The sequence below is a fragment of the Antechinus flavipes genome, chromosome 5 (assembly GCF_016432865.1).
Source record: "Antechinus flavipes isolate AdamAnt ecotype Samford, QLD, Australia chromosome 5, AdamAnt_v2, whole genome shotgun sequence".
Taxonomy (NCBI): Eukaryota; Metazoa; Chordata; class Mammalia; order Dasyuromorphia; family Dasyuridae; genus Antechinus; species Antechinus flavipes.
In genome coordinates, this window is record NC_067402.1 from 96,481,485 (window position 1) to 96,501,607 (window position 20,123).

The following is a 20,123-nucleotide window of genomic DNA, read 5'->3' on the forward strand; positions in this document are numbered from 1 at the left end:
CCCCTCCCCACAAACTTCCTTTAATTAATATTACAAGTTTCTTTGAAGCAATTATGCACACACATATATATGTTATATTTTATATATATGCATACTTATTGCTACATTTGGAGTGTGACAACACCTTGGACCAAGTTTAATCCCTCCCATAAACTTCCTTAAATTAGTAATACTTTTTAAAAAACCAATTATGCACATATCTATATACATATATGCATTATTTTATATATGCATACTTATCATATGGATTAGAATCCATTAAAGTGAGCATATTTAGTTGACCTAATTAATCTGAAATTATCTGATAATGTAGAAAAAAATTCAACAAGTTTTGCAGTATCAAGTATTTTATATATATATGGATATATAACTTATGATTACCATTCCTTTATACGATCAACAAGTTACACATATCATAAAAGACTTAACATTCACTTTAGTATAACTTTCTTATTAACAAAGTCTTACTGCATTTTTCCTCCATCATTTATATCATGGTATTTAATGTCAGGTCTCCCTTTTAACTAAGCTAATATGCCAAACAAAGCAAAAACCAAAAGATAAAATGTTTAAGACAATTAACATAACTGAAATTTAAGCATCAACCACCCTGTCATTTATTTTGAAGCCTCTATTTCTTCCATCTTCTATTATTAGTAGTCTTCCATCCCATTAAGTTGGAGAATTACAGATCATCTGGAGATATCAGTGGAAACAGATCAGAGGAAACAAATGACTGGCCCAATGCATTTCTTAATTCGAGAAGATAAATCTTGTTCTACTGGCAGTGGCCAACCTTTCAGACATGTTCCTGACTTTAAGGTAACAGTAAAATCCTCTGAAGAAAAGCAGGAGGCCAATCAAAAGAAATATCCACCAAAGCCAGTACTGTCCATTGAAGTATCCAGTAAAGTAGTCAGAGAACCGGACGATGAGGATCCACTTGGTCAAAGAGAGGCCGAAACCGCAGAGGGCTCCGTACCTACCGGCTATGGAGTTGGTGGTGCAGAAGGATAAGCAAAAGCCGACCCAGTTGAAGATGAAGGCCATGAAGAAGGCCACCAAGAAGATGCCATCGTTGCCCACCCGCAGCTGGTCTGAGTCCGAAGAGGCGGTCGAGTCGTCTCTGGGAGCGAAGTCGTCTTCTCTCTGCGTGGGCTCCCCGGAGGCCACGGCGCTGGCGGCCAGGGCAGCTGCTTTGGCCCTCTCCGCTTCGTCGTAGGTGGGCAGAGACGTGGCCACACTATAGGGGGGCGGCACGGGGAAGGGCTCGCAGAGATCTTCGGTTTCCGAGGCGGTCTCCACCTCCGGGGAGCCCAGGCCGTAGGGTGGCGGGGAGGGGCTCCATTTGGAGAAGGACAGTGCGGGGGCAGAAGGCGAAGGCGTCGGCGTCGGCGTCGGCCGGGGTGTGATCTGCGTGGACGTGGAAGGCTGCTCCAAGGCCGGGGACTCCGGGTCATTCTCTTCGTTGCGAAGCACTTGGTAGCCGTTGCTCACGGTAGGGCGAAGTTCCATCCTGCCCGGCCCGGGATTGGAGACCGAGGTGCTTTCCCCCGCCTGTCACACCTCGGCCGCCTCACGCCGCTCTCCGCCCCTTCTGCCTCGAGGGCGCCCCCTCCCCACCCCCGCCCCGCGGCGTCCCTTCCGCCTCTATTGATGCTGCAGCCGCGGCCGCGTGACGGGGCCGCTTCACTCCCCGCCGCGGCCGCCGCCGCCTCAACGGAATCCTCCGCGCGCGCCTTTACTTAGTGCTGTTGTGAATTACCGGGCCGGCAGGTGAGCGCGCCTTTGTCCGGGAGGCGTGCTAGGGCCTGGGCGGCGCTCCTTCCGCCTTCTTGGGAGGGGAACCAGAACTACTTAATGCGGCTGCATGTATGAGTCTCTGGAAGCCTCCTCCCGCCTTTCCCTTGCTGGAAACTGAACCACTCTATAATGAAGCTGCACTGCGGAGTAGTAGATGTGCCAGGAGACTGCTCAGAGAAGTTCGTTTAGAATTCATTGACTCAAGTTATCTCCAGGTGTGTGTGTGTGTGTGTGTGTGTGTGTGTGTGTGTGTGTGTGTGCGCTTTTTAGTCAATATTAAAACATTGTACAATCTATATGATGCCTCTTTGAGTAGAGCATGGCTTCTTAACCTTTTTTATGTGTGTTTTAGGGACTCCTTTCGAAGGCTTGTGGTGCTCGTGGATCCCTTTTTAAAATAATGTTTGCAAATGCATAAAATACATAGGAATTCAAAGGAAACCTATTATTCTGAAATACAGGTATCTGTCTTTTATAAAAAAAAAAAATCTGAGATTAAGAATTGGCATAGATGAAAATTCCCAGTGAGACCTCAAGTCAGCTAGTCCAACTCCCTAATTTCACATTTGAGTAAACTAAAATTAAGGCCCAAGTAGAATAAACTCAGGGAACCTCTTAAAGGAATGATCTGATGAATTTGTAAGTGCAATTTATTTACTTTAATGAGGCTAGAATCCAAGTCTTTAAAAAAGAGTAAATGGGTAGACCTAGAAAATGCAGTTAGTCTTGATGTAGAAACCATGGCTCCTGAAAAAGCCAGTTCAGGTTTCAGTGTTCCTGTGGCTTTGTGGCCTCAAATCACATTTTTATCTGGGTCCTCCCTTGTAAAAGGAGAAAGTTGGATCATAAGATATGTAATGTAAGATATCTTACTCAAAAAGCTACTGGTAGGACTTTTCCAATATTTTGTCCTTGGCAGAATGTAAAACTTCTTGAAAATAGAGGCTTGACTTTATAATGTCTGTGTCCACAGAGCTTAAAACAGACCCCAGATATATGGTAGATATTTAATAAATGCTTTGGAGCCAGTTGATTGATTGACAGATTGGGGATTCTCCTAGTATTGCCATATAATTTAGTGGAAAAAAAATCCTTGAATTTCAATCAAAACATACAGTATATTTCTCTTAGCCCTATCCTGTCATTTCAATCTATGTGACTTTGAAAGTTAAAAATATAAAACAATGAAGCTGACATTAAGCTACAGATTGCAAGGTAGTTTACAAATGTTACCTTATTTCATCCTTACAACAGCACCCTTAGGAAAGAACTACCATGTTTGGTCTATAAATTAGTAAATTCTCATTTTGATGTTTAGTTTTTTTTAATTCATGGTTACACAATTGTGTTATTACTCTGATCCTAATTTTCTTTTTCTGTAAAATGAAAGTAATAGTAGTCAGATTATCTATTGCAGAATTCAGAGGGAAAGTACTTGTCACCTATTTTTAAGTCAAAATATATCTTCAAAGTTCTTAATATGTAATTAGGCAGAAAAGACAAACATATGCAAAATCATATAATACACCCATTATGTAACAATGCAAGACATGTAGTGGACATAAGCAAGTATCAGATAATTTGGAAAAGAAAGATTGAGGGTAGCAAAGAAACTATAGAGTATACATATATTGAACCAATTTTTCTTGAACTATACTGCAGAAAACCCTGAAAATATCCCACCATTTAGGCTTGGGGATATGTACCATAAAATTCCAGTGGAATCTGGAAAATTAGTGAGGGAAAAATTAAAATGGTTTGCCCAGGAAGTCAAATTTACAGGAAATCCACTGTACTTAGGTAAATAATTGATAGACATCGAGCAATTAGAAACCCTGATAAACCAATGGTTTGGGAAGTGTGAAAATAGAAGGTGTACTAAGTAAAAAGGAGGTGGTCAGAGTTGGGGCACAGCAAATTGGTATTAGAGGTCAAATTTAACTGATAAAGACGTCTAAGGTCTTACTGTGGTGATAACTAATATATGGAAATGGAGATACAGACAAATATAAGAAGGATAAAAGACTTGCATCAGACTTTCATATAGGTCCTCAGTAGGGAGACTTATCAATCAGGGTGACAGCAAGTGATAGGGAATAGGTTAAGAGAGGAATAATAATCTGAGTGCTGAAGTTAACAAGAAAAGTTATTTGTTTTTTGTTGTAACAATTTGAAAGAAAATAAACACCTATTGTTTGGGAAGTTCTGTACAAATTTTCTAATGGAATTTTATTGCAAGTAAAAAAATTGGATATGAGGAAGTCAGAGAAACTGAAGTGCTTTCTTTGGAAGAGGTTATTGATGATGATAATCTTCAAAGGAAAGTAATGACTTTATGCTAGAATTTGTCATAAAAAGAAAGGAAATAGGAATATACTGTGATATTCCCTTAGACTATGGGAAACAGATTCCAATATGTTTTGAGATATGATAGGAAAGTTTTCATAAAGCAAAATATTGTAGGAGAAGTCAGGTCTATAAGGATGGAAGATGTTCAGGAATGAAGTTCAGAAGAAATAAAGGAAAATCGTATTGAGGAGGAAAATGGGATATGTCTAAAGAGATCAGTGAGGATGTACAAGGAATTCACCACCCAAATTAGATGTTACAAAGAAAGGCACAGAAAATGGAAAGCAAGACTAGGTAAAAATAAAGATGAATATAGGAGTGTTACAGAGTTTTGAAAATAAAAAGTCAGTAGTGTTAAGACTCAGAATGAACTGAGCCTGACAAAGACAAGGGTAGCAAATAGATTTTTTTTTAAATTTTTTTTAAAGAGGTATACAGTAAAGAGAGAGAGAGAGAGAGAGAGAGAGAGAGGGAGAGAGAAAGAAAGAAAGAAAGAAAGAAAGAGAGAGAGAAAGAAGTGGCAAGACTTTTTGCTTAGAAGTGCCAGGACTTTTGCTTAAAGGGGGAAAATATAACAAGAGATAGTGTCCTCAATTATTTTCTTTCTATTTTCCTCTATTGAAAGAGAGTGGCCTTTGCACTGGAAATCATAGGATAAAAATGACTAACGAGTTAATTCCCAAGATAAATAAGGAGCTAGAAGAGAGCACTTCGCTGCCCTTGATAAATTAAAATCACTTGCCTCAGATAAACTACATCTGTAAGTCCTAAAAGAATTGGCAGATGTAATTGCTGATCCACTGTCAGTAGTATTTGAAAGATAGGGGAAATTGGAGAGGTACCACAAGATCGATTTTCAAAAGAAGAAAGAATAGTCTGCCAATTATAGTCCAGTTAGCTTGACTTGTATTACTGGAGAGGTTCACAATTGGATCATTGAAGAGATGGTGAAGATTTAGGGATTACAAAGAGCCAATATGGCTTCTTTGAAAATAGGGCATGCTAGACAAATTTCATTTCTTTAAAAAAATAGGATTACTAAACTAATAGATGAAGGGAATGCTAGAGCTAAAGTTGACCATATCTCATTCTTATGAAAGTTATGGAGAAATATGGATTAGACAATAATATAGTCAGATGAAGTCAAAACTGGTTGGTTGACCAAATTAAAAAAGTACCTATTCAATTTCAAAGTAACAGGATCCTTAATACATCTCAGAAATCTCTCATTGGCAGTGTACTGTTTAGTATTTTTAACCAAAAACTATAATAAAGGGATAAATGTTACACTTATAAAATTTCCCCAAAGTAGTGATAGATAGTAACGTTACAAAGCATCTTGACAATTAGATTATTGGGCAGAATCTGTTAAGAGGAAATTCAGTAGGAATAAGTGTAAATTCTTATACTTAAAAATAAAAAATCAATTTCACAAGATTAAGATGAGGAAGGCATGCAACTGCTGTTCTGAAAGATCTAGGTTTTTAGCACATTGTAAGCTTAACCTAAGTCAGTAGTGTGATGTGACACCCCTTTTGGGAATTATAGAAAATAAAATTTTGGTCTGGATCAATTATGTTTGACTGTGTCTTAAAACTTACATCATTTGATGTTTGAAATTTTATAAATAATAATGAAAATAACACAAAGACACCCTCATTCTTATATATTCATAATTATATAACTGGTAACCGTGAAAGAGGCAATGATTTATGCTGGCAGACAGAGGGAAATGTTTTATATTTGCTTCAGAATAGAGGTTCCTCTCTTAGAATAAGCTCAAAAGAATTTTCAGATAGTTAAATTGATCAATTTTAGTAGTAAAAGCTAAAACAATATAGCACATCAAGGATTATAAAACTCTTAACCTATATTATCTCAATTGATTGTCAAAAAACCCTGTGAAGTTATTATCCTTATTTTACAAGTAATACAACTAAGGCTGAAAGAAGTTATGACTTATCTAGTATCACAGAGCTAGTTTGTAAAGCAGGATTGGAATTGAGATCTTCCTTACCTGAGTTAATTGATTCTATCACCTAGGTTATAAATCTTCTGTACATTTATGTATAATTTGCATCATTCTTCTGTCATATTTGTGAAAGGAAAGTGAGATGCTTTTTTTTTTTTAAAAAAAAAACCTTTAACTATAAAATCTAGTGGATTTCTTTTCTTAAATCAATAATGAGGCATTTATTTTAAAAGGGATTTTGTTTTCCTACCTGCACAACTCCGTGCCTTTCTCCCTCAAAAGTTTTATGTGACTAGAATAATTTAATTATGTGTCATAAAATTGGAAAAGACTCTGAGTTAATACAGTCTACCCTTATCCCTCATTTAAAAGCTATTAGTCAAACAAGAACATAACCTGATGTTAAAACCCTTCTGAGAGAAGAGGCTTTTTTCCCCTATTTTGGTAAAATTAAATCAGTGCCAAGCAAAATATATCATCAGAAATTTTAAATACAACTGATTACATTTATCAATGTCTCTTCAATCATATATAGGAGATAGATTTAAAAAAAATCTAATATAGAGATATGGTCTTGGAAATAGGAAGACCTAGGTTAGTGTCCAACTTTTCTGATACATAGTGACTGTGTCATCCTTGGCAAGTCACTTAAATTGTAAAGTTGAAGAGAATACCAATCTTGTTATGGGGAGTGTTCTTTACCAACGGAATAATAGGGCTTACTCTGTATATGTTGGGGCTTTGTAGTATTGTGGGAAAAGTATAATATCTGCTCTTCTTCTGATCATTCTTAGATATGTTTCCCAGGACACTTTAACTGCTCTGAGCCTAAGCTACTCCATCCATAAAACTAAAATAATAGCAGCTCTTACTACATACCTTACACAATGAATAAGCTTGTATTTTGCAAACTTTCAAGAATTATTGAATTATCCCCTTTGTTATCACAAATTATTACTATGTCCTGACTCAATCTGTTGTTTATACCTCTCTGTTTGCACCTGATCTGTCATTGGAAACAGAACAACTATAGTCATCAATATGTCCTACCTCCAGAGTCATTCTGATTTTCTTGCTTATGGGCAAGTTCCTGTTCTCATTTATTCAGCCAAGAAACAATTGATATGAGCAAGGATTCTGGGAAGATGGAAGAGTAGGTCAATAAATTTCAAGCCCTTCAGATTTTCCCCACAAATAGATCAAACTGGTATCTCAGGATAAACATAGACTGATGAAAAATCAAGAAAACTTGGGGCAGAGCAAGGGTCTTCCTTACCAGAGAAAGACCCCAGGCCAGGAATTAATTCTTGGGAAGTGCAAATACTCCAGGCTAGTTCTGCAGAACCACCAAGTAGGGAATCCTGGGGTGACTTGAGTTTGGTTGGAGTTTCAGGACGAATCACAAGAACTTCTACCTTCTGGACTGCTGTGGAGTTGGGAGTCTTAAGTCAAACTTTGACTACCTTGTTCACTTAACAAGGGAATCTTGAATAATTGGGAACTCTAAGCCCAACTGTGCTTCAGAGAAGTAGCCTTTGTCAAGAAGGAGCCAGCACATCAGGTGAGTACAGAGTCAGAAGGGGAGGGATGCTGCTGGCTGCAAGCACTTGAAAGAGGAGAGAGCATTTGGTTTGGACTTTCAGGTCAGATGGGAGAGCTGAAGGTGAAGCTGGAGGGATCACCACCCCACCCCATGATTAGAGGTGCTTACACTAACATTTCTTAATTGAAAAAAAAAAATCTGCAAAGAAAACCAACCCAGCTATAGAAACTTACTGTGGGAACAGGGAAGACTGAGGTTCATCTTCAGAGTATTACACTACAGTTAAAAAAAAAAAAAAAAAAAAAAAAACCCTTTCTCCTAGAGAGTACCATGAAATGACTCCTTTCCCAAAGAGAATTCATAGAAGAAATCAAAAAATGAATTTAAAAATCAAATGAAAGGCATTGAGGAAAAACTAAAATAAAAATTATCCAACCCTCCCAAAATTATTATGAAAAAAAAAAAGTTAACCAACTAGAAAAGGAGATAAAAAGGCTTAAAGAAGAAAACTACTTTGAAAATTAAAATTGGTCAGGGGAAGCCAGTGAAGTCATAAGAAACCAAGAAATAACAAAACAACATAAAGAATGAAAAAAAAAAATAGAACAAAATGTGAAACATAAGGAAAACAACAGATGTGGAGAACTGATCAAGAAGGAAAAAATATAAGAATAATTGGACTACCAGAAAGTTGTGACCCCCCAAAAAAGTATTTTGAGACAATAATGCAATACAATAAATAATAAAAGAAAATGATCCTGGAGTTATAGAATGGGAGGAGAAAGTAGAAATAGAAAAAATCCACTGTTCACCACCTCAAAGAGATCCTCTAAGGAAAACACATAGGCATATTCCTAAATTTCAGAAGCCAACATCAAAGAAAATTTTGCAAAAAGCAAGAAAAAACAATTCAAATGTGCTGGAGCTACAATTAGAATTTTACAGGATTTAGCACCAACAATAACAAAAAAACAAAACAAAACAAAACACAGGTCCTAGAGTCATATGGTAATCAAAAGAACTATGCCTGTGGCCAAAAAATTCATATGAAACAAAATTATTCATAATGAATGAAGAAAAAAATGGGCATTCAATGAACTTGCAGATTTTCAGGACCTTTAACCAAACTGGAACATAATAGAAAAATTAACATATAAGAGTCAATACCAATGATAAGTTTCAAGGAACTTAACATGGACAAATTGTTTGTTTTTTTTTCCCCCTGAGGCAATGAGGGTTAAGTGACTTGCCCAGGGTAAACACAGCCAGCAAGTGTTAAGTGTCTGAGGGCAGATTTGAACTCAGCTCATCCTGACTTAAAGGTTGGTGTTCTATGCATTACACCCATTAATGCTGCCCCTGTTTATGTTTTTTTTAATATGGAAAATATATACCTTATGTTTAAGATTTACATCAGCAATAAGAGAGGTTAAGAAGAAAGATAAGAGGAGGATTAAGGTCAAAATAGTAATTATGTTTTATAAATGAGATGTAAAGGAAGAGTAGACAGAGGAACTGGAGGGAAAAAGGGAGCTCATAGTTCTGAAAACCTACTCACATTGGGAATGGATTATAAAGGCAATATCATAAAGTGGTACAGCATCCTCAAAAACCTATAAAGAAATAAGGGGAAAGGGATGAATGAAGGGGAAAGCAAAGTTGGGGGAAGAAGACAAGAGGAAAGATTCTTAAACTGGGGAAAGTTAATAGCAAGGCAAGTTAAGGAATAGGATTAAATCAAAGAGCAAGGATAGGAAAGAGGGGTGTGTGTGTATGGAGGGGCACATGTATTTTTTTTTCCATAAATATGCCCTTTCTGTTTGGGAGGGAGAGAAAGGAAAAGAATAAAGTTCAAAAAAAAGTACCTGCAAAGAACAAAAGAACAATCTACATGGAAACAAAAGATATTCATTAATATAATTTCTTCTGCTATTATATATCCATTCTTGAACTGAAAATTTAATGTTATATATTTTGCATCTTTCCTGATGTTCTGCTAGGCACACAACAATGTTCTGGACTTTTTGTTTGTTTGTTTGTTTTCCTTTTCTGTTATTTTTTTTCATTTTTCTAATAAAATAAAAATTAAATGAAACAATTGATATAAAAAACAATTTTAATAAAAAGTACTAGAAAATCAAAAGAAAGAAAAATATATTACTCCAAACTATACAAGTTACATAGATAAAAATGAATTGACTGGACAAAGAATTTTCACACAAAGTGACCAAAAATTGGTATTAGTGGAATAATTTTCAAGGCAAATCTCTCATGGTCATCTTCAACTTAACTCTACATGGAAAAAATTTTTCAATATCTAGACTTTTCTGGGTGTTTCTGTCTCCTGTTTCCTCCACTGATACTTCTTCATTCAAAGAGAGTTTTAGATAAAGGGTTATGTGTAATGTTCTACCTATTGCATATTCTTGTAGACATTAACAAAAAAAAAATATATACACACACACACACACACACACACACACACACACACACACTGGGAGACTGGGAGGGTACCCCAAGTTTTTATAGCAGCAGTAGCAATTTGCTCATACACTGCTATGGGGTAATTAATTGTCCTGAATTAATTGTCCTGAATGAAAACATAATGAATTTGTCAGAGTACTGACTTTCACCTGCTAGTTGGTCAAAGGTGATTGGAGTAGTAACTCCAGTTTGCTTATTTCGTTGGGCTTGAATGCTACATAATTCACTATACTTTGAAAGCCATAACAAGTTTGTCCAGGTTCTAAACATGTGCTTGTTATAGATTTCCAATCACTGGGAGTTAAAATTTCATAAGCCAAATTCTCTAATAACATCTTACCATAAGATGATGTAGCCCCATAAAGAGTGCAACCCTTTTTCAAATCCTTAATTTTTTCCAGATCAAAAGGAGTGTATCTTCTCCTGTGTTGACCCAAAGAGTCAAGCTCTTCAATTACAGGATATGCATTTATTAAATAAAAATAAAATATATCCTGTCCTTTTTTAGCCTTAACCAGTGCTTTTTGTAATCTTTTCATAAGCTGCTTCATAGATAGTGTTGATTGTGTTACAATCAAACCTTGTTTTTTTATCAGTCTGACCAAGCTTTCAATACATTTTCCTTTTGATGGAGAAATGTCTTTTCTAAATATTTGTCCCATTTTAGCTGGAATACTACTTTAGCCCTTAACAAAGTTTCCTTGTCTATTTTTGTACTCATCCTAATTTCACAGATGTAGGTTCTTGGTCCCATGTTCAGGCACCAAAATGAAATGTTCTCCTTGGTTAAGTTTTCTTGGGGTCTCTAGAGCAACCTTCCGTTCAGTTCAGTAATCAACACAAGTACAGGCAGGTGTTAGAGTCCAAATCCTTTATTTTCTCTTTCAAAGTCTTATCTTCTTCACTTGAGGCTCAGTTAGTTTTCTGGAGGCCTTCCAGAGTCTTGGTTTCAAGGGAGAAGTGAAGGAGGAGAGCCTGCCACCAGATGATATGAGATGGGATGAATGAATGTGGCTGTGAGTTCCTCTTATATGTTCCACACTGAGTATAAACCAATCATTATATCAGTAGGAAACCACTGTTTATTATAGAATTAAATCAATGCTAACCTATATTTAACCATTGTCTCCTCAATTCCACTTAGTACCTTGTTTCAAGTTCTGGCCCATAACAACTTCTTCCCCTAAAGACCAAGGACTTTGATTGATCAGGACTCTGACTGATCCTGAGACACTCCAAGAGTTAGTCCGGACATTATAATCCACGGCGTTCCAAACTTCTCCATTTGGTATAACTGGTTCCACCTATGGAATTGTACTGGCTGATGGAGGACCTATTTCTTGGTGCTAATTGGCAGGCTAAAATTAGCACAAGCAGCAGAGAATTGATCTGCTACATCTGTGATTCAGGGGCTGAGTGAGTGTACAATCATCATCCACTATAGGGTATCAGAAGAGCTGAATGGATCCATTTTGCTAAAGGTTATGTGTTTTGGGGGGCTTCCTATATTTTTATGTATATTGTTATGCCTTTGGGACTTCATTCTGCTTTTACTTTAGTGCCCCTGGTTCAGTCATAACAATTAGGTTTGAGATAGGACAAAACTAATTTATTTAAATATCAATTCTTCTGGTAATGTTCTCTAACAGTAGTCTTTCAAAGTAATGCAAATTACAAGCAATTCAAAGAAGAATGGAATAATGCATGGGGGTTCTTAAGTTGGACACAACTGTGATAACTTACATGTCAGAAGTTTCATAAAAAGAATGACCAAGGATGTATATGACTAGAAAAGTAAATGGGATGGATACCTTCAATACCATATTAGTGATCAAGAAAATATAACAGGAGATATACTCTACACTATATTGGATACATTGTAAGGGACTTGATCATGAACATGAATTGAAAGAAAGACAGGGTAGAGGTTTTTTTTTTATTTTTTTAAAAATCTTCATTGGTATAGGACATATACATGAATCATAGATCATTCAAATAAGTGTGGTGGGGAATAGAGCTAATTTATGTTAAGCACTAAATATATCAGATTTCTTACTGCATGGAATTTTTTTCAGGGTTCCAGTTTGCCCAACATAAGCTTAAATCCATGTGATATTGAGAGCTGTATTACAGTTTTTGACTTATTTTGTTATTATGGTTCTTAATTTCATATTAACTCTTTTATCTTTATTGGTAATGTGCTATTGCCGTGTTGATTTTTTTGACCATTCCTCATCAAGGCATTAAGAATAAGTGTTTTCAACCACACTGAACTACATTAATTAGGAGATACCTGGGTTCTTATCATTCCAACACTTTTTCATGATTTGTCAGATAGCTGGGGGGAAAATCAAACAAAAAATATTATTTCTATTTGTTTAATATAATGTAGGGAGTTAGAGAACAACAAAATTATTAAAGGGGTATTACTCAGCAGTTTTGGGAAGAAAAGACTTGTGTTTCTGTGTTCTGGGTGGGGACTTGATACAAAAAGATTGTAGCAATTTTTGAGAAGTTGTATTTTGTTTCCTCTTGTATGCTGTCTAGAAGAGTGCTAAAGACTATGTAGACCATAGCCTATAAGGGAACATAAAGATCATTGTAATTTATCTCTCCCAATTTTCAGATGAAGAAAATAAGGCCTACAGATAATAAAACAATTTGTCCTCTTATCTCTCTTAAAATGACAATATATCAGATTCAATTTAGGTCTTTCAAATTCAATTCTAGAATTCTTCCTACTAGTGTATATGTAAACGTATGTGTGTGTGTGTGTACACATACATATAAAAAAGCTAGATCTTCCGTGTCTGATTTGAAAGAATGTTATTAATAATACTTAGAAAAGTGGGAAAGAACGTGTTTGGGTATTGACTTATTTTAGTGATTTCAGATTTACATATATATTCTTTTTTTTTCTTGCCAACATGTTGCTTTGCCATATTGCTACTCTTGAAAGTATAAACTGTATGTTCTTTTCCATTCTGTGGCAGAAATCTAAAAAATAGAATGGAGGATCAATTAAGACATCCATCTACCTGGGCATATTAGGAGACTTTCTGTTACTTGAAGATTTTACTTGTCTTTCCCCTATTTATTATTTAGATGATGTGATGGCATCATTGCAGCTTCTTAGTGCCACAATTTAGCCTATATTTTCTTCTGAAGTTTATTTGACTGATATTAATTCAAGGAAAATCTGACAAGTTTATTTCCACTGCTTTGTGACCTTTTCTCTGTAAGGAATGAATTATTCACTAACCTACAAGCATTTTGCTGCTTATTGAGGCATGCTGCATGCTCATTGGATGCATCTAAAGGATTCAGAGAAATTTTAGAATCTATAGCAAGAATTCATCTCTTTGTCCAGTCTCTCTCTCCAAACCATAGAATATATGGGAATATATCGATTGAGAAATTGAGTATACTGAAGACCTGACCTCCTAAAGAAGGTCTAATGTGAGATGTTTTCATTTTCTACTTCAGTGACTTAGTGACATTCAGTGAAACAGAATGGAGATATGATTTTAATAGAGAACCTCATTCCACTTAACTTAAGCACTTACCTTTCTTAATTTTCTAACCTTCTCACCATTGTATATTGTACAGATAATATTCCAAGAAATACACGGTGAGTCTTTTGTCAGGGATGATTATTCATAAAGTTCCATAAATTTCAAAATATGCCTATTTGATTCAAGTTTTCTGATCACCATCTATGTGCAAAACACTGCCTAAACCCTTGTAAGCAATGTTAAAGTATAATTGAAACACTATAATTGTGCCCAGGAAGCTTGTACATTATATAAATAAATTTGATATATAAACATTTATCAAATGCAGAGGTATGTTTACTACATAGACTTTTACAAGAGCTCAATTGAACATCCCTCTTGGTCTAAATAAAATTCATTGTCACTTTTGGGTCAATTTCTGAAATAAGTCAACATAATTTTGAATGTTTAATGTGATAGGTAATTATATAGAGTTATAAATGTAAACTTTATTTCGACTTAAAAAAAAAAAAAAAACCTGGAAATGGGATCAAAACAGAACAAAAAACTCCAGCACCCAAACTAATCATCAAACAAAATAGGGATAAGGGAAATTTTTTCTAATAAACTATCTTTCAATTAATCGAAGCTTTGAGGTTTTTCTGACAGCGATCCCTGGAAGGAAGTTGCGTCTCTTCACAAAGATATCTTAGAATTTTAATCTTCAGTTAATCAACCAAAAGGAATATCAAATTGCTATCAAGAGTGTACATTTACTGAACTACTGCTATGCATATCAGATTCTTCTGGATACTGTAGAGTTAAAAAAAAGCCTATATGCTTCTTCACATCAAGAAAATTTGAAACAATTAGGATAAGAAGACATTATTGGTCTATTAGTAGTTTATACTATATGGTATTGGCTTATAATGCAACAGGAATTCATAGGAGAGAAAGATCAAGATAGGACCTTTAAAACATGCACAGATAGTTTTCAACATTCACCTTTGCAAAACCTTACGTTCCATCTTTTTTTTTCTTCCCTTTTCCCACCTCCTCCCCTAGATGGCAAGTATTCCAATATGTTAAATATATGCTGTTCTTCTATACTTATTTCCACAATGATCATGGTGCATTAAAAAATCAGAATAAAAAGGAAAGAAAATGAGAAAGAAAAAAAGTAACCAAAAATAACAAAAAGGTGAAAATACTATGTTGTGAGCCATACTCAGTCATCACAGTCCTCTTTCTGGGTACATATGGCTCTCTCCACAAGAGCATTGTTACTGGTCTGAATCAACCTCACTATTGAAAAGAGCCAAGTTTTTCAGAATTGATCATCATATTATCTTATCATTGCTGTGTATAATGTTCTCTTGATTCTATACATATCACTCAGCATCAGTTCATATAAGTCCACTCCAGGCCCCTCTGGAATCATTCAGCTGATCATTTTTATAAACAATAATATTCCATAACATTCATATACCATAACTTATTCAGCCATTTCCCAACTGTCATCTTAAAAGGCCTCATTTCTTAAATATATAAAGAACAGGCCCAAATGTATAAGAATACAAGTCATGTCCCAGTTGATAAATGGTCAAAGGATATAAACAGACAATTTTGAGATGAAATTAAAGCCATTTCTAGTCATATGAAAAGAAATGCTGTAAATCACTATTGATTAGAGAAATGCAAATTAAGACAAGTCTGAGGTGCCACTTTACACTTCTTAGATTGGCTAAGATAATAATTGCAAAAGATAATGGTAAATGTTTTATATCCCCCCAATTGTAAATAACAATTATTCAAAATCCCATTAGACTTGGGATGGAAAATTCCATCCACATCTAGAGAGAGAATTATAGAGACTGAATATGGATCTCACCGTTTTTTTTGTTTGTTTGTTTTCTTTCTCAATGGTTTTTCCCCTTTAAGTCTGGTTTTTCTAGTATAATAAGAGAAATATGGAAATGTTTAAAACAATTGTGCATATTTAACTTAAGACATTGGGGAAGAGGGAGGTAAAGTAGGGATGAACAAAAATTTGGAACATAAATTCTTACAAAAATTAATGTTGAAAACTATCTTTACATGTATTTTGAAAAATAAAATACCATTAAAATTTTAAAACAAAGAAAAAAGTTATCATCAGCCACAACGGTCAGACTTCAAAGGTAATGATACAAAGGACAACCATATCAGTTAAGTTTAGTCCCTGAAGTCTCACCGAGTTCTTCTCTGTTTACCTCTATTTAATTTCATGTATTTCATCATAACTTTCCCACAGGATAGATCAGAATAATCATTGTAAAATAGTACTTACTAAATTGCTGTTCTAAATATTTTTTCTTCATTGACCCATATGTGGGTAGAGGTTTTTAGATCTTACTTTTGGTATAAAGTCTCAGTTGTATTCCTTTGCCCCTATTTTAATTGCTAGCAATAGTGTAGAATAGCAGAAGTCCTCAGGAAGTGAAACTTTATTTAAATATTGGAGGATGAATTAGATTTATCTAAGCAGGAACAAGAATGGAGGTTGCTACAGTTACAAAAATAACAAAAGTCGAAGAATTGAAAATGACTACTGTGTTTTTAGAAGAAAGGGAAAACTAGATCATGAAGAGTTTTGTACTTGATGAAATAAGCAAAGGGAGTCATGCTTAAGTCCTTAAGCACTAGACTAAGACACAAATTGCAATATCTTGAAATTAGATGGGAAAGAGGAAGCATACAAGAGAGAAAGAGAGTAAGAAAGAGTGGAAGAGCGAGAGAAAGGAAGGAAAGGAGAGATGAAGGAAGAGAAAGGGAGGGAGGAAGAGGAGAAGGTCGGGGAGAAAGACAGGGGAGAGAGAGACAGAGACACAGACACAGAGACAGAGAGAGATAGGGGGGAGAGAGAGAGAAGGAGGAGAGGGAGAAAAAAAAGGAGAGGAGAGAGACAGATAGAGACAAAGTGTTGGCTACAGATAAAAAGAGGGGGAATGAGATTGGAAGGAGTAGTTATGATTTGGAGTCGAAAGAGATCTTGGAGACAATCTAGTCCAATATGTTTGTTTTAAAGATGAGGAAATTGAGGTCCAGAAGAGTTAAATACTTGGTCAAGGATATACAGGTAGAGAACAAAAGCACCAGAATTCCATCTCAAGTTTTTTTTTTTATCTAAATCTATTTCCACTAAACAGTAATGTATGTATTTCTGAGTCATATTATGACTGAATATTTGAGGAGAAGAGCAAATGAATAAAACAAAATAACAAGAGAAAAAAAGTCACATATGAAAACAACTAATCTACATAGTAGAATACTGCACTTAAGATCTGATTCTGAATCTTGCCTCAGATGCTGGATACCTGCATGGTTTTGGGCAGGTTAATTTTACTCTTGATTTTTTTTTTCATTTGTAAAAAGAGAATGATAATATACCTAACTTGCAGAGTTGTTTTATACACTGGTTAGTTGGTTGGTGTCCCTTCTCAAGTAGGATCACAAATGTCGAGATTATACAGAAAGAGAACAAAAGCACCAGAATTCCACCTCAGGATTTCTGTCTGTCTTAAAAAGCATACCTCTTTCCATTGCATACTGCCTTCGAATAATTTCATGTCTTGTTTTTCTTCCCACATTCCTGGCCTTTGATCAGACCAATAGGAACTCAGAAGGTTGTACCACAGTTTGGGCACAAATAGTCATATGAACATTTGGAGTAGGTATGTCTCTAAATTTGTGCATTTCATATCTAGTTTTAGCTACTCCCATTCCACTTTACTCATAAAACAACATCTTTTATAATGTGGGCACACTGTGCTGGGTGATTTTTTGCTATTGCTTCCCATGTCTCACAATTGATTCCAAAGTTTCAGTGAGCATCCTTGTATTTCTTCCTCTGACCATGATGGCAGCATCTGCCTTGAGTGTTTTCCCTGTAAAAATAGTCATTCAATGGCATTTGAATAACTTGAGGAGCCCATCAGACTTGTGCTTTCTGTAGTAGAGGATGAATGCTTGGGAATTTAGTTAATGAAAGAAATGCAATGTCCAGTACCTTATCTGTCTAGGTGATCTCCAGAATCTTAAGACTTCAAATGGAAGCAATTCAATTTCTTGGCATGGTGCTAGTAGACTGTCCAGTTTTCACATACATAAAGCACTGAGGTCAGCATAAGGACTCTGTAGACCATCAATTTGATAGGCAGCCTAGAAGTCTTTTCTCCCACTTTTTCCTTCGGAGCCCCCCAATTATGGAGCTGTCTTGTAGTGAATGAATCAATTTCATCAATCTCATGCATCCTTAGGTTACAATAGAGTGCTTTGCAAATACAGAAATGCTATACAAATGCTAGTTGTCGTCATTAATTTAAATATTAAAGACCTCACTGAAGAATTGACTAGACTGAACCCTAAAGCTCTGTTGTGGATCATGTCTAAATCAGGCCAGTCCTCAGATAACTTAAGTTTAAAGTGGAATAAAATGAAAGATTTGTAGAATATATGATATTTAACAAAGTACTTATTTAGTATTAGTTAAAAATCTCATATCTATTTGCACTCAGGAGTGTAGGAAGCAATATCACCAGTTGAACTTTTAGCCTAGATTCAAGTGTCTAGGATGGTTTCAATATGTTTTTTTTTTAAATCTAGGCCAGAAGGTAGAACATACTTCTCACTTAACAAAATCTTATTCTATATGCTTTGCTCTCCCACATGCTCTGCATATAGAGCAAATAACGCAGTAAATTTGTGATTCAGACAGAATATCCCCTATTTTTACCCTTATAATAATGACTTAGAACTTCCAGTGTCCTATAATATGTATATGTAATACTATAATAATAATGGGGGACATATAATATGTCCTATAATAATATAATAAAATGGGAAACATTGATTCTTTCCACTTAAATGAAAGAAAGAGGGTACAACTCTCAGAGGATAAAGGCAACAAAGAGGCAAAAACAGATAGAAATGCAGATGTTTCCATGTCTATGGAAATGTGAATTATAAAATCAGCTGAATCAGTCTTTCTCTAGGTATTTTGTTTTGTTTTGTTTTTTACGTTTTAGAAAATGAGACTCCGCCTTCCAACAGGAAAAAAACAAAGGCCAGGAATGTGGGGAGAAAAACAAGGCATGAAACTATTCAAAGGCAGTAGGCAGTGGAAAAAGGTATGCTTTAAAAAATAAAATAAAATAAAGCAAAACATCCTAATGTGCAAGAGAGTTAGATAATTCTGTAGCAATCCCCCCCCCCCAAAAAAAAATGAAACAATGGCAAACAATTAATTCTGGATGATTTAAAAGGGGAAAAAATCTTAAGATAGAAATTATGAGGCAAATTAGATTCAGAATGAGAAATTTAAAAGAAGAATTTGGGGCAGGTAGGTGGTGCAGTGGATAGAGCACCAGCCCTGGTCAGGAGAACCTGAGTTCAAATCTGAGCTCAGACACTTAAAACTTTCTAGTTGTTAACCCTGGGCAAGTCACTTAACTCTAATTGCCTCAGTAAAAAAAAAAAAAAAAAAAAAAAAGAAAAGAAAAGAAAAGAAAAAAATTTCACTAAGGAAAACAATTTAAAATACATGACAGAATCTTTCTGACATATTAGAAACAAAGAGAATAATACTTTTTAAACTAAAAAAATATAAAGATGAAAGAAAAAATAGTAGAACACAAAAGACAATAGATCTGGATGAACATGTAAATTCTATATAAGTTTAAGCAATTGATATTAAAGACAGGATACATCAAGATAATTTAAGCATCATATGTCTCTCAGAAAAAAAAGAAATCATGATTTTATAAAAACCTAGATATTAAGCTATAGCAAATAAAGCAAGAAATTCACCCAGAAACAAAATGAAATATTGATATGCATCACAGATCACTAGGAGAAAGGCATTCTCAAGTTTAAAAGTTGTATGGTGTTTCAATATGTAGAATTTCAGTGCCCTACCATCCCTCAATGATCCAAATAAAAGTCAAATAAAGAAAATAACTTGGAATGGTGTAGTATTATTAATTGTAAGAAATCAAAGAAAAGTGGAATCTGATAGTGTAATCAAGCTGAATATAATCAAATTTTGGGTTACCTTCCCCAAAAGAAAACAAAGAAACAGGATATTCTACTCAAAATTACTACAAATTAGAGAAGCAAGATAACGATAAGTGCAGTTATGAAGGAAAAGAATGAAAGAGTAAAAAGGAGAAAAATCACTATAGTTTCACAGTGAAATAAGCAAAACCAGGAAAATTAATGATAGATAGATAGATAGATAGATAAATGATAGACAAAGATATATATCTGTAATAGATGTAGATCTCCATATATATATATACAGATACAGATAGATAGATAGATAGATAGATAGATAGAAAGATAGATAGATAGATAGAACTGAGATACTTGGAAAGAGAACTAATTTGAGAGAGAAGATGAATATTTTGAGCATATTGACATTGAGTTAAGTGCCAGATAT

The 20,123-nt window shown here is 35.1% G+C and overlaps 1 protein-coding gene and 1 long non-coding RNA gene across 2 annotated transcripts; one reads left to right on the plus strand and one right to left on the minus strand.

The window, feature by feature from the left end:
• Positions 1-486: 486 nt before the first annotated feature.
• Positions 487-1,610, minus strand: LOC127537793 (NEDD4 family-interacting protein 2-like). The gene has a single exon (XM_051961063.1). It carries the CDS (start codon positions 1,513-1,515, stop codon positions 754-756), a length of 762 nt encoding a protein of 253 aa, XP_051817023.1. The 5' UTR covers positions 1,516-1,610; the 3' UTR covers positions 487-753.
• Positions 1,611-1,771: 161 nt separating this feature from the next.
• Positions 1,772-19,132, plus strand: LOC127537863 (uncharacterized). Its single transcript, XR_007947625.1, has 3 exons — positions 1,772-2,018; positions 2,156-2,264; positions 18,712-19,132. It is a non-coding gene; the product is annotated as an uncharacterized LOC127537863 (long non-coding RNA).
• Positions 19,133-20,123: the final 991 nt, after the last annotated feature.

Excerpts from the sequence above, each read along its gene's own strand:
- LOC127537793 (XM_051961063.1), bottom strand. The coding sequence starts at position 1,515 with ATGGAACTTCGCCCTACCGTGAGCAACGGCTACCAAGTGCTTCGCAAC.